The sequence below is a fragment of the Gorilla gorilla genome, chromosome 5, assembly GCF_029281585.2.
Source record: "Gorilla gorilla gorilla isolate KB3781 chromosome 5, NHGRI_mGorGor1-v2.1_pri, whole genome shotgun sequence".
Lineage (NCBI taxonomy): Eukaryota > Metazoa > Chordata > Mammalia > Primates > Hominidae > Gorilla > Gorilla gorilla.
The window spans coordinates 69,709,833-69,724,102 of NC_073229.2; the positions used below are offsets into that span (position 1 = coordinate 69,709,833).

General features: G+C 40.5%; 1 protein-coding gene across 1 annotated transcript in view; it reads right to left on the bottom strand.

The window, feature by feature from the left end:
• The window catches only part of PKHD1 (PKHD1 ciliary IPT domain containing fibrocystin/polyductin), a 460,859-nt gene that overhangs the window by 300,505 nt on the left and 146,084 nt on the right, over positions 1–14,270 (bottom strand). Inside the window, exon 36 of the mRNA XM_031012474.3 lies at positions 7,423–7,635. Coding sequence (XP_030868334.2) covers positions 7,423–7,635 — 213 coding nt within the window. The remainder of the gene's footprint in view (positions 1–7,422; positions 7,636–14,270) is intronic.

The following is a 14,270-nucleotide window of genomic DNA, read 5'->3' on the forward strand; positions in this document are numbered from 1 at the left end:
AACACCCAACAGAGGATATAGGTGCACCGTTAAGTATTAAGCTTGTTAAACCTCTCACCTTACCTCTTCCACCTGCCCCAATACTGACAATATGAAATAAGAAGGATTAGAGGAAGAGTGAGGGAGCAGACCCAACCATCCCAAGTGCCTCAAGTTGAAGCTTTGTGGGTGAGGAAAGTAACATTAAATGAATAGGAGACTGAGTTTTTAAACTAGATTAATCAGGACTGGCATTTTCAATATCTGAAATCAACTGGAAAGCTATTGGTAACCAAGGTGTTTTTAAAGGACAAGAAAAAGGATCCATCAGAATACAGATGAAGGTAGTGACTAAAGAAAAATAAAATCTATTCTGAGTCAGACTTCTGTCTGGAAGGTTTGCATCTACCAAACATCCCTAAAAATGTGTCTGTTGCATTTGCTCAGGCCTGTGGCAAATTTACACACCACATCAGCTCAAGTTTCCCATGAAATCACAGGTAATATTTTGTGGTGATAAATGCAAGGGGAAAGCAGAGAACCTCTTCAATATTGAGGAAATCCACAGTTCATGGGAAGAAAGAAGAAAATCCATAGCATATACTAGAAAATGAGATTTCCTAAGACCTTGGGATAAAGCTTTTAAAATTGGGAGTAACATTCAGATTTAAAATTTGGGGTTCAATCACAGCAAAAGTTTTCAATAATATAATATAGAATTATATATATATTATTGCAGCCTATTTTGCATATATATTATTGCATATATAATATATTATAATATATATTATATATTATATATAACTATAAAATATATATTATATATTATATAATATACTATTATATATATTATAATTTATATTATATATTTATAATTTATATATAATAATTACATAATTATATATAATTATATATAATTATGTAATTTATATATTATATATATGTAATTTATATATATAAATTACATATATATAATTATATATGTAATTTATATATATAATTATATATGTAATTTATATATATAAATTATATATAAATTATATATATGTAATTTATATATATAAATTATATATAAATTATATATATGTAATTTATATATATAAGTTATATATATAATTTATATGTAATTTATATATATAATTATATATAATTTATATATATAAATATATATAAATTATATATATATAATAATTATATATATAATTATTATATTATATATTATATAATTATATAATAATTATATATATAATTATTATATTATATATTATATAATTATATAATAATTATATAACATAATATAATATATAAATATAATATATATAAATATATAATATAATTATAATTTTTATATATAATTATAATTATAATATATTATTATATTATATATTATCATATTTTATATATATATAATATATATCTCCTGTTTGATGGGATCCTTACTAGTAACTTAATGAGGATTTCTGTTTGCCTGATCTCACACACTTGTTTTATTCAGCCTAAATGCAGCCTAAATAACTCTCATTAACTTTACATATTGAGTTTATACAACAGTATCGTACTATATTTGAATATTTCTGTCTATGAGTTTCAGTCACCTTGAGATTTCAGGCTGAACCAGAAGTCTTCCCTGCATCTCTCCTTTCTGGATCTGGTTGGCATCCCCTCTTTTGGTGAACAGCTTCTCAAAATATACATGCACAAAAACACCCAAACATACACATGCATGCACAGTCATACACACACACACACATACACACACACACACACACACACACACACATCCCACACCACCCTGGCCTCCCTGGTCAAGGCAGAGCTGGATCTCTTCACATGGCCTTACATTCCTGGCCTTGACAGTTGGTAAAGAAGTGAAAATGTGGCTTGAGCTTGGACAGTCACAGTGCACTTTCCCCCTGGGCACCATGTATAGTCCTTAGTCTACTAAGTAACTCTAGCAGGACTTTGGGAGGCCTCCCCTGGTTATTTTTTGAAAAGAATACAGTGTTCCTTTCTTTGGTAGTAGAAAATCAAAGTCCACATGAAATCAGGAAGTCCCAATAACCATAGAGAAGGCAGCAATAAGGAGTAGGAGAGAGTGAAGTCAATACATGCAGAGACAGCCAGGGTAAGGGACTGAGGGGTGAGTCCTGTGGACATTCGGACCCTTGAAGACAGCCACGTCTAAGGCCATTGTCTTTCTCTCCATCCTGCGTTTTGATTACAAGAATTCATAAATCCTTGGTTCTAAGTTTGTTTCCAGTGGGCTTCTGTCCCCTAAAACCAAACAATTTCAGAGTAATAAAGCTACATATAAAAATGCCATGTCATAGCTCTGGTTTGTATCTAGCTCAAGGGAAGGAGAGACAGAAGAAAAGGGAGGAGTCTTGGTCTAGAACAAATAGGTAAGGAAAGGGGCAAGAGGAGACAGCACTGGAGACTATTAATCAGGTGACGAGAGAGTGGAGATTTAAAAATATATTGTTGGATAAGAGGAACTGTTATGACATGAAAATGGGCTCTAGAAAGTTTCACCCTACATCAAAGAACAGACTTTATAGAAAATGTCCCAGAGCTAAATCAGTCTTGGGGAAACAGGAATCATGCAGAGAGGCCCTGGACACCTCAAAAGGATCCATACACCACAGCTAAAAGAATGACCTAGTAGAGTTTTTTAATCACAATTTTAACAGTGGAACTCTTTCTTCTAACAAACTGTTACTTGGAACACAAATATATAACAGATAAAAGCAATAAATCAATTACTTGAGCAATTTAAACCTTTATTACTTGACCTCCAATATTCATTGTTTAGGGAACCCCTAAATCCCCTCCAGGAAACATTTGGATTTTGTGGAGCACAATGTGAAAACCACTGACCGGAAACACACTCCCACACATGTGCCTGTTCCACACACTTTATACCATGCTTAAAGACAGCTTGATACTCTAGCAACTATGAAAATAGTGCATATTACACAGTACTCACAGCAACCATGGAATTTACATGCAGATACTTGGCATTTTCAGAAGGAAAACAAACCATATCTAAGCTTGCTTATTTAGACCACTGCTTTCATTTATTCCTACCAAATTCTTATGTTCCTTGCAATTGCACTCGTGCTTTCTTCAATCATGCCCCACATACTGCTTTTTCTCAGGAATTTCCATGTATATTTAATGCCTATATCTTGTAATTTCTTGAAAAGGACAAAGACAGAAGTCCAGCCAAGGCCATGAGACTGTTTTTCTCCTAAGAAACTGTCAGCCAAATTTCTCAGAGAGAAACTGGAAATGAAGTGAGAGACATTGATAAATTTCCCTGCTGAACAATCAATAAAAGCTCCACCATCCTGCTCAGATTCCCACTGTGGAAGCAAGAGCCGTAATTACATTGTCAAAAATTTAAGTTGCCCAGGCTGACAGCAACCCACTTGAAAAGTGACAAGTGATTGGCACTCAGTTTGGAGTGGTGAACCTGGATTGGCAGACAGAGTGATGAAGGCAAAAGGCAAGAGTGAAATTTCCTTATTGACTACAGCTACCCAAACCCCAGACTGCCACTCAGGAGGAATCCTGAGACCCTTTAGTCATATTAACGCATCAAAGTGAGCAGCTGACAGAAGTTACTAAACAATCTGAACTCCACCAGCAACTCAGAACCTGTCCTCATCTACTCTCAAACAAACAGAAACAGAAAAGATCGTGCTGTGTGTGGGTGTATATGTGCAGCTGTGTGTATATGTGAGTGTATAAGGGTGTGGGACTTTTCCTACATTCAAAGAAATACATGTAACGTGCTTTCAACTCCATCTTGCCTTGTGACAGCTGAACACCAAAGCCTGTTTGCTTAGCGATTTTAATCTAGTAAAAATCAGCTGGAGCAGAAGGGTTTCAAAGAGCAATAATAAAGAATGAGATGGAAGGAGAAGGTAGGAAAGTGATCGGACTGACATGCAGACCATTTGTGTGATTCTACATAACCTGAGCTGGAGTTAAATTAGAATCCATTCAGCATTGCTGCTGAATATTAGGAACCAAATGTCTGCCAAGGGCCTCATTCGCTGGGCAGTGCCCTGCTTCAGACTATACTGGGACCCATGCAAATAGTTTCTAAGAAGCCTTTTGTAACCACGCCCAGGAATGGTGGTTATCCACAGCTGGGAAGCAGCTGCACCAAGAGAGATTAAAATCTAAAGGTGTTGACTGGGTGGTGGGAAGAGAAGAGAAGATGCCTGGGAATGTTGTTACCACATGATCTCCAAGGTTAAAACCCTTCTGTTACTCTGATGAAAAGAGATAGACAAGAAAAGTAATATGTGTTTTGTGTGCCCAACACTCTGGAACACTTCATGAGCAATACGTTTATGAAGTGGGAACTGTGTTTTTCTGATTTTTTAGAGATCTGTTGAAGGTGATAGCTGATCTGTGGCAGAACTGGGCCCATTTCTGATTCCAATTTGATTAACCACTAGAACCAGTGTTTCTCTGAGTATAGTCAATAGGCCACCTGAGTCACATCACATGTACATTTCCAGGCCCAGAAATCTAGATTTACAAAAACCTCTCCCCAAAAGGCTCTTCTGTGCGCCAAAGTTGGTGAATCTCCTCATTATGTTATCCTGGGAAACTGAGTGAATGCTGGGTCATTAGGGACTTCCTGGGTGCAAAACAGTGAATCAAGTTGCTCACTATTTTGCATACTTGATGGTGAAAGAAAATTAGCTTTTTCCTAAAGCCCCAGTGTCACCAGACCCACCTCTGGCCCTGGCAAAAGGCCAGTGAAATTATGAAATGACTTTAGCCATGATATACCACCACGCTGGAGGGGAAATCTGTCTGAGACCTCAGGTGGTGAGGGAGAAGTGACAGGAGAGAATTGATGAGCTGCACGTGGGGCTGCGATTCTCTGACAGATACATCAGGAAAGGAATCCCTGTCACCCAAATGGCTGAGCTCTTTTCTACATAATATTTCTTTCAAATGCATGAGATGCTGCAGCATCACATCAGAGAGGAAATGGCTTGATCTTTGCCTGTGTTCAACGGGCAAGCTCTGTGATTCAGGTGAGATCCTAGTCAATTCTCTGACCTAAATGCTTTGGGGAATGTTTAACCAGTTTTGAAAATGGCCTAATCTGGGAATATAGGAAAAGGGGGAGAGAGAGAGAGGAGGGAGAAGGAGAATAAAGGAGAGGGAGGGAGGAGAGGAAGGGAGGAAAAAGGGGAGAGAGAAAGAGGAGGGAGAAGGAGAATAAAGAAGAAAGAGGGAGAAGAGGAAGGGAGGAAGCATGGAGAGAGAGGAGGGAGAAGGAGAATAAAGGAGAGGGAGAGAGGAGAAAGAGGAAGGAGGAGATGGAAATGAGGAAAGCAGAGGGAGAGGAGGTCTCATTCTCAATATCCAGTAACATCAGACGGCTGGAGTAGCAACATTTTTTCTGAACTTTCAGAATTTTCAAACCATATTAGAGGCATACACTTTGCTTGAACTGCCCCATATTGACTGTAAGCAATGGGACTAGGGATTTTCTTGACATTTGCTTAACCACAAAGGCTTACAAGCACAACGTACATTTAAAATACAGGCACAAAAGGTATATTTATGAGTTCTTTCTTTGATTCTTCACAATAGAGCATGAGAATTAGATGAGCTTGGAATGAAAGAGGCAGAATAAAATAATTAGGAGAGTTTTCATTTTTCCTCATTTGAATTCCTATTTTCAGGAAGAGCTGTGCTATCTGCATCATACAGGACAGTGGCTCTCAAATCTGAGGATTCCTCCTAAGCCTGGGGTCCTCTGGACGATCTACGGGCTGGCTGAACCACAAATATACACCAACTTATTCCCCAGATGCACTTTTTTACTGGTAAAAAGCAACATATTGCGTTGGTGGCTTAAGAGGCCATTGAGCTAGAGCAAACATTTGAAAACCATGGCTGACGTGGGAATAGATCCTGGGCTACAAAATCAATGTAGGTGCTTGCTGATGAAGATAGGAGGTAAAAAGGTCCCCTTGGAAGTTGATCATAGAATCAACATAGCAAGCATTTTGAATTTCTATCCAGTGAGTTACGGGGTATTTTTAACCTCACAACATTTGATCCCCAGTGTCTAGCACACTGGGTAGCCCACAGTCAACACTTAAATGCTTGAGGAAAAGATCTTGCTTCCTTTCATAGTAAGCCAAAAGAGACACAGGCGTGTTTTTTGATAGACAATGATTGGGGCCTGTGGTCGGTATGAGACAGAGTCTGGATAGAGAAAAATGGCAGATTCCTCAGCACAGCTCCATGCCCTCATCTACAGCAATTATCCTATGACAAGTGGATTATTTTGTGATGCCAATATAGAAACATCATTGTGTAACTGACATTATGCTTTCTGGAGACTGAGTCACTATCTGGAGCCCACATTTTTTAATCTGCCTTTGGCTCATGCTATGCAACCAAAAGCATATAAACACCCACTGAAATATGCTTACTCATTATTTTATACTGATATTTTACAGTTGATACTAAGGATTATCCTGGCATACCTGGTAATTTCCTGACTCTCAAGAGGGAAAAAAAATGTCCATTTTGCAAAGTGGAATTAGATGATCAGAAAGCAAATAAAGTTGGAGTGGAACACCCTGTAGCCTAATCTATTTTCTCCTGGGAATCCTTAAACACCCCACCTATCTGTAAGAGGATTCTAAGTAGAACTGTAATTAAACCCTGCTCATGGGGTAGAGGGTTTGGGGAGACAGGAAGAGGTTCAACAACTAAATGAGGTTGTCTGTATTTGATTTGGGATACCAGGCTACTGCATGTTGAGAGACATCAGTACATGCTAAGTAACTGTATCAGTCAGTTTTCACTAGGCTATGCTGCAATTACAAATGCAAATTTCAGTGGCTTATGACAAAGGCTTATTTCTCACTCACATACATGAGAGCAGTAGGTCAGCTGCAGCACTGCCCCATGTCGTCTTCGTTCAGGTTCTAAGCAGAAGGAACTGCCCCTATCTGGGACAGGCTATTCTCAAGTGGCAGGAAGAAAACGAAATGGCTAAAGCATCGTAACAGGTCTTAAAACCTTCACTTGGCCATGCAGTCCCCCATTTCTGCTCACATTCCACTGACCAAAGCGAGTATAAGGCTAAGTCTGCTCTTGCAAAGGGGCCGGGAAGTATGGTCCACCCACAAGGAGGCACTGAAAGTCACCTAACAGTGGGTGGAAGCATACACAATCCTCTTACAGAAAGAGGAGCAAACAACTGGGAACGGTAGTGTACTCTGCCACATGAATCATAACAGTTTTACTTGTTATTTAAGGAAATAGTGCCATGCTCTAACTGACCTGGTTGGCTCAGCAACTATAGTCAAGGACTTTTAAACACTTTTATCCGTTTCCACTGCTAGACACAGCTCTACTTCATTTCCTCTGATCAATTGCCTCACTCACCGTGCAGAGAAAGAGTTCCATTCCTCACAGCCAGGAACTTGACTCCATAAGGAAAGAAGGGAGTTGAGTAGGAACTCCCGTAGAGTGTGATCTGAGCTCTGCCTTGGAAGGGCTTGTCTTCGGATCCAATCCGGAGCTCTCCACCATCAGAAACAAGGATGGCGTGTGCCCTGAGCTCGATGGGTCCTGGGGCCATGAAAATCAGCTTGCCCCCTAATGGACAAAGGGAAAATTGTCAGTCCCTGGGAGGATAAGGCTTACCGTTTTGTCAGTTTCAATGCCTGATGAAATCCCCTTCATTTAAATACTTCTGCTGGAATGTAGACTTATTTTATCATGCTCTCTCGTAGAAGCACAGTAGGGTAGACCAGACATTCAGGAGTGGAAGCACTATTATTTAGCCGGTTTAGGTTAGCTATTACTATTCTCTGCTGCTTTATTTATTACATTTTCATGACAATAATCTAAATGTCCAGCAATTTAGGAATGGTTAAATAATGTATGAGAAGACCACTAATTTTACCATTTAACTATAGATAAAATTAAGAAAAAAAAACTGGGACATATACAAGAAATAGGGCTAGAAGATGTGCCAAAATTGTAAGAATTATAGTAAAAGGAAATGTAACTAGGGCTAACACTGTGGCATTTGTAGCATTTTAGCTGACCAGCATCCATTATACTTTCTTTTGTTAACAGACCCTAATTTCCTTGAGGTATTGCTCTTCCCCATTGACTAGAGCTGAGTGGAACTGTCAAGCAAGACATCTTATCCTACCATGGCCAGAGTCACATACTCGGGCTTTAAGAGAAATATGGAGCAAAAGGGAAAAGAGGTAGGAAATATTTAGATCTCAGTTCCAGTGGTGGCATTCTAAGGAGCCTGGGAAGAACACCTGCTTCTGAGACGCCCACCTGCCCATCTCCCTGCCTGCCCCACCACCCGCCACTTGCATCAGATGCTTTGATTCCTATGTATTTCTGTCCCTGATTTTTCAGACTGCTTTCCACTGATTAGTAGGTTACCCAATACCTTCCCAATACATTCCATTTTTAAAAGAAAAGTTGGGTTCTCTTATTGGCAACCAGATAACCTTAACTGATACATATACCATTTTGCTCTGATGTCCAAATTTTCAGTAACACAAGAATATTGGTTTATAATAGAATTATTTTGCATTGTGAGATTAAATAATTTAAAAATTAAAAAGATATTTTCATTTTTATAATATCTTTAAAAGGCTTTAGAATGTTATTTTACATAGAATTTTCTCAATAATGTCAAAATAATTAAAGCATCCCATATGAATTTAACTTCATATGGGATGAAGTTAAATAGCTTATTTAACTTCAATAAGCTATTTAGTCCATCTTTCTCCTGCAAGTGGTTTACAAAAATACCAGACTAGACCCTTCCATCCTGTAACAAAGTAGTCAGAATTGTATCTTTATATCAGACACACCAGAGGTCCTCTTTTCTAAATCCAACAATAGTTTCCCATCTCACTCAGAAGAGAAGTCAAAGTCCTTACATTGGGCTACAAAAGGTCCCTCATGATTTGCTACCCAACCTCCAATACCTCTCTAATATCATTTTCTAAAGCTCACCTGTTCACACATATGCTACAAACATATTGGCCTGCCTGTTAGTTCTCAAACAGGCCTCAGGGCATAAGCTCTTCCCTCTGGAAGGTTCTTCTGATATTCCCGTGAATATCATGAATAAGAATTATCAGAAATATCGGAAATATCTAAAATGTTATTGGAATTATCGGAATGTTCTGATATTCCCATGGCTCACTCTCCCTTGTTACTATTCAAATGTTAACTTCTCACCAAGGCCTTCCCTCTCCAGTCTATATAAAATAGCACACCCTAGCCCCTTGCCTAAATGCCTTTTTCTTTGTAATACTTGATATCAGGCATATTATATATTTACAGGTTTATTTTCTGCCCTCTCCCCACCAGAATACATGCTTCCTGAGGGGAATTATCTGTTTTGTTCACTTCTAAGTTATTGGTGTCTAGAAAAGTGGCTGGTAGGTAGTTGGCACTCAATACACAATTAATAGTTGAGTGAATGAATGAATGGACATATCTTTTTGGAGATTCCGATTTAAGTGCCTCTATTTCCTTATATACAAACACACACACACACACTCCCATTTTCTCAGAAAGGACGTTGTTCTTACACTTAATTTATAAGCCCACATAGTGTCTCAATGAGCAAAGGGGGGCAAAGGATGTAGAGATAGCAAAGTATCAGAAATGCCTCAAAAGGCAGATTCTACTATAATAAGAAGAGTCTTGGTGAGACGTAGTGGAGGGCAAAGACTCTTTATCTGCTAATGTAGTCATAAATCCAGAGTGCCAAGTTATTGAGTTGAGTTTTTGTTGCTTTCCAGAAATCACAGCTGGAAGTAATTAAACATGCACTGGAGAAATGAGAGGGAGAGAGGAAAAAGGCAAAAATGACTTTAGTCATTATCATGTAAACCAAAAATAAAATTTTTAAGCCCCCCGAACCAACTGAATTGACCCCTCCTCTTAGGCAAGGGCGTTCCAAAGTTAAACTGTAAAACTAGTTCAGGCCATGACGGGGAGTGTCAGAGATGCCTCATTATACCCTCCTCCCTTTGGAATTCAGAAATAAGTAACCAGCATTAACATTAAAACAGAGACATTAAGACTGACAAAATAGACTCTGTAGCAATAAGACACCAAATTCCAACCTGACTCTAGTACAGCACCACATGACAGATAGCCGGCCCTGAAAGAAACTGAAGTATTTTACCCCAAAATATATTAAACGGCCCTGCAAAGCTGTCTCTCGTGGGGAAAATCTACATTCTGTAGAAAATTCCCTTCCTTTTCTGGATCTTTACCCCGAGCCAGGAGAGTGCTAACTAAGAGTCTGGAACCTTTTTAGATCTGCTAAGAAACATTTACAGTCTATTCTCTCTGAAGCCTGCTACCTGGAGGCTTCATCTGCATAATAAGAACCTTGGACTCCACAACCACTTATCTTAACCCAGACACTCCCTTCTGTTGATTCCAGGTCTTTAGATAAGTTAATAAGTTAACTCTTTCAACCAATTGCCAATCAGAAAATCTTTGAATCCATCTATGACCTGGAAGCCCCCGCTCCTACTTGTCTAACCTTTCCAGACCAAACCAATATACATCTTATATGTATTGATTGATGTCTTACCTCTCCCTAAAACATATAAAACCAAGCTGTAGCCTGACCATCTTGGGCACATGTACTTATGACCTCTTAAGACTGTGCCCCAGGCCATGGTCACTGAAATTTGGCTCAGAATTAATATCTTCATATTTTACAGAGTTTGACTCTTTTCATTGAATTGTTTACCTCCGTCTTAGTGCAGAGACAGTGATCAATAAATGTTTGACTCAATAGTCAAATATGGAGGCCACTTCTTCCCTAACTTCTCTTCAGCTTTCCTCAGCTCCTTTCCTCAAGACTCTTTTCTTCAATTCTAAAGCTCAAGCCATATGCCATCAGTAATAGTCACGGGATGTATACTTGGACCAGACCCCTTCAAGGACCTTTTCTTTCAGTCACAATTTAGAATGACACACCCCGCATAGGTATCCAGTTTCTCCATCTGTAAAATGGGCACGGTAAGAATATCACCCTCAGAAGATTAAGGTGAGATTTATTGAAATAGTTCTTATAGATCCCTGGTCTGGAGTCTGACACCTATTCAACCCTTAATGCAATGGTCTCTGTGGCTATCATCACACTCACCATCTTCGCTTCCTCCATTATTGCTGTGAAACCATCCTTGCAAAGATTCTGACAGTGAGAAAAATCTAACATGGCTTACTCCATCTTGCTCCTAGCCTCACAGGCTGGCTGGCTTCACTCATTCCTAGGTGTAAGCCAAGCTAACTATGGGAGGAATTTAGTTTATAGTCTAACCTTAAACAAGGATAATAGCCCTTCCCAAAATTAAACTACCTTTGTAAAACTAATAAAAGGCCACAAGGCTAGGATTATAAGTGGTGCCAAAATTCTGCTAAGATGTTTAGCATATTTAAATGATTACTAGCCATTGTTCAAGAGGTCACAAGATTTGCAACTCTTCCAAATACTCCAATAGATAACATCACTATTTTAGAAACTGTCAGGCCTCTGAACCCAAGCTAAGCCATCATATTCCCTGTGACCTGCACGTATACATCCAGATGGCCTGAAGTAACTGAAGAATCACAAAAGAAGTGATATTTAAATGGCCTGTTCCTGCCTTAACTGATGACATTCCACCACAAAAGAAGTGAAAATGGCTGGTCCTTGCCTAACTGATGACATTACCTGGTGAAATTCCTTCTCCTGGCTCGTCCTGGCTCAAAAAGCTCCCCCACTGAGCACGCTGTGACCCCCACTCCTGCCCGCCAGAGAACAACCCCCCTTTTTCCTTTACCTACCCAAATCTTATAAGATGGCCCCACTACTATCTCCCTTCACTGACTCTCTTTTCAGACTCAGCCCACCTGCACCCAGGTGAAATAAACAGCCTTGTTGCTCACACAAAACCTGTTTGGTAGTCTCTTCACATGGACGCGAGTGAAATTTTGGTGCCATGACTCGGATCAGGGGACCTCCCTTGGGAGATCAATCCCCTGTCCTCCTGCTCTTTGTTCCGTGAGAAAGATCCACCTATGACCTCTGGTCCTCAGACCAAGGAACATGTCACCAATTTTAAATCCGGTAAGCAGCCTCTTTTTACTCTCTTCTCCAACCTCTCTCACTATCCCTCAACCTCTTTCTCCTTTCAATCTTGGTGCCACACTTCAATCTCTCTCTTCTCTTAATTTCAGTTCCTTTCCTTTTCTAGTGATGCAGAAGATGCGTTTTATCCATGGACCCAAAACTCTGGCGCCAGTCACGGACTCAGGAAGACAGTCTTCCCTTGGTGTTTAATCATGCGGGGATGCCTGCCTGATTATTCAAACACATTTCAGAGGTGTCTGACCACGTGGGGATGCCTGCCTTGGTCCTTCACCCTTAGCAGCAAGTACCGCTTTTCTGGGGGGCAAGGACCCCCCCCGACCCCTTCTCTCCATGTCTCTACCCCTTCTCCACTTTTCTGGGGGGCAAGAACCCCCCAACCCCTTCTCCTTCACCCTTAGCGGCAAGTACCGCTTTTCTGGGGGGCAAGAATGCCCAGACCCCTTCTCTCCATGTCTCTACCCCTTCTCCGCTTTTCTAGGGGGCAAGAACCCGCTGACCCCTTCTCTCCATGTCTCTACTCTCTCTTTTCTTTTGGCTCGCCTCCTTCACTATGGGCAGCCTTCCACCCTCCATTCCTCCTTCTCCCTTATCCTGTGTTCTCAAGAACTTAAAACCTCTTCAACTCACACCTGACCTAAACCTAAATGCCTTATTTTCTTCTACAACGCCACTTGACCCCATTACAAACTTGACAGTGGTTCCAAATAGCCAGAAAACAGCATTTTCGATTTTTCCATCCTACAAGATCTAGATAATTCTTATGGTAAAATAGACAAACCATCTGAGATGCCTGACGTCCAGACATTCTTTTATACATTGTTTCCTCCCTAGTCTCTGTTCCCAATGTGACTCGTCCCAAATCCTCCTTCTTTCCCTCCCTCCTGTTCTCTCAGTCCCAACCCCAAGCATCGCTGAGTCTTTCTAATCTTCCTTTTCTACAGACCCATCTGACTTCTCCCCTCCTCCCCAGGCTGCTCCTTGCCAGGCCGAGCCAGGCCCCAATTCTTCCTCAGCCTCTGCTCCCCCACCCTATAATCCTTTTATCACCTCCCTCATCACACCGGGTCCGGCTTACAGTTTCATTCCTCGACTAGCCCTCCCCCACCTGCCCAGCAATTTCCTCTTAAAAAGGCGGCTGGAGCTAAAGGCATAGTCAAGGTTAATGCTCCTTTTTCTTTATCTGACCTCTCCCAAAATCAGTTAGCATTTAGGCTCTTTTTCATCAAATATGAAAAACCCAGCCCAGTTCATGGTTCGTTCAGCAGCAACCCTGAGATGCTTTACAGCCCTAGACCCTAAAAGGTCAAAATGCCGTCTTACTCTCAATATACATTTTATTACCCAATCCGCTCCTGACATTAAATAAAACTCCAAAAATTAAATTCCGGCCCTCAAACCCCACAACAGGACTTAATTAACCTTGCCTTCAAGGTGTACTATAATAGAGCAGAGGCAGCCAAGTAGCAATGTATTTCTGAGTTGCAATTCCTTGCCTCCACTGTGAGACAAACCCCAGCCATATCTCCAGCACACAAGAACTCCAAATGCCTGAACCGCAGCTGTCAGGGGTTCCTCCAGAACCTCCTCCTCCAGGAGCTTACTACAAGTGCTGGAAATCTGGCCACTGGGCCAAGGAATGCCCACAGCCCGGGATTCCTCCTAAGCCATGCCCCAACTGTGTGGGACTCCACTGAAAATCGGACTGTTCAACTCACCTGGAAGCCACTTCCAGAGCCCCTGGAACTCTGGCCCAAGGCTCTCTGACTGACTCCTTCCCAGATCTTCTTGGCTAAGCAGCTGAAGACTGATACTGCCCGATTGCCTCGGAAGCCTACAGGACCATCGCAGACGCTCTGGGTAACTCTCACAGTGGAAGGTAAGTCCGTCCCCTTCTTAGTCAATACAGAGGCTACCCACTCCACATTACCTTCTTTTCAAGGGCCTGTTTCCCTTGCCTCCATAACTGTTGTGGGTATTGACGGCCAGGCTTCTAAACCTCTTTAAACTCCCCAACTGTGGTACCAACTTAGACAACATTCTTTTATGCACTCCTTTTTAGTTATCCCCACCTGCCCAGTTCCCTTATTAG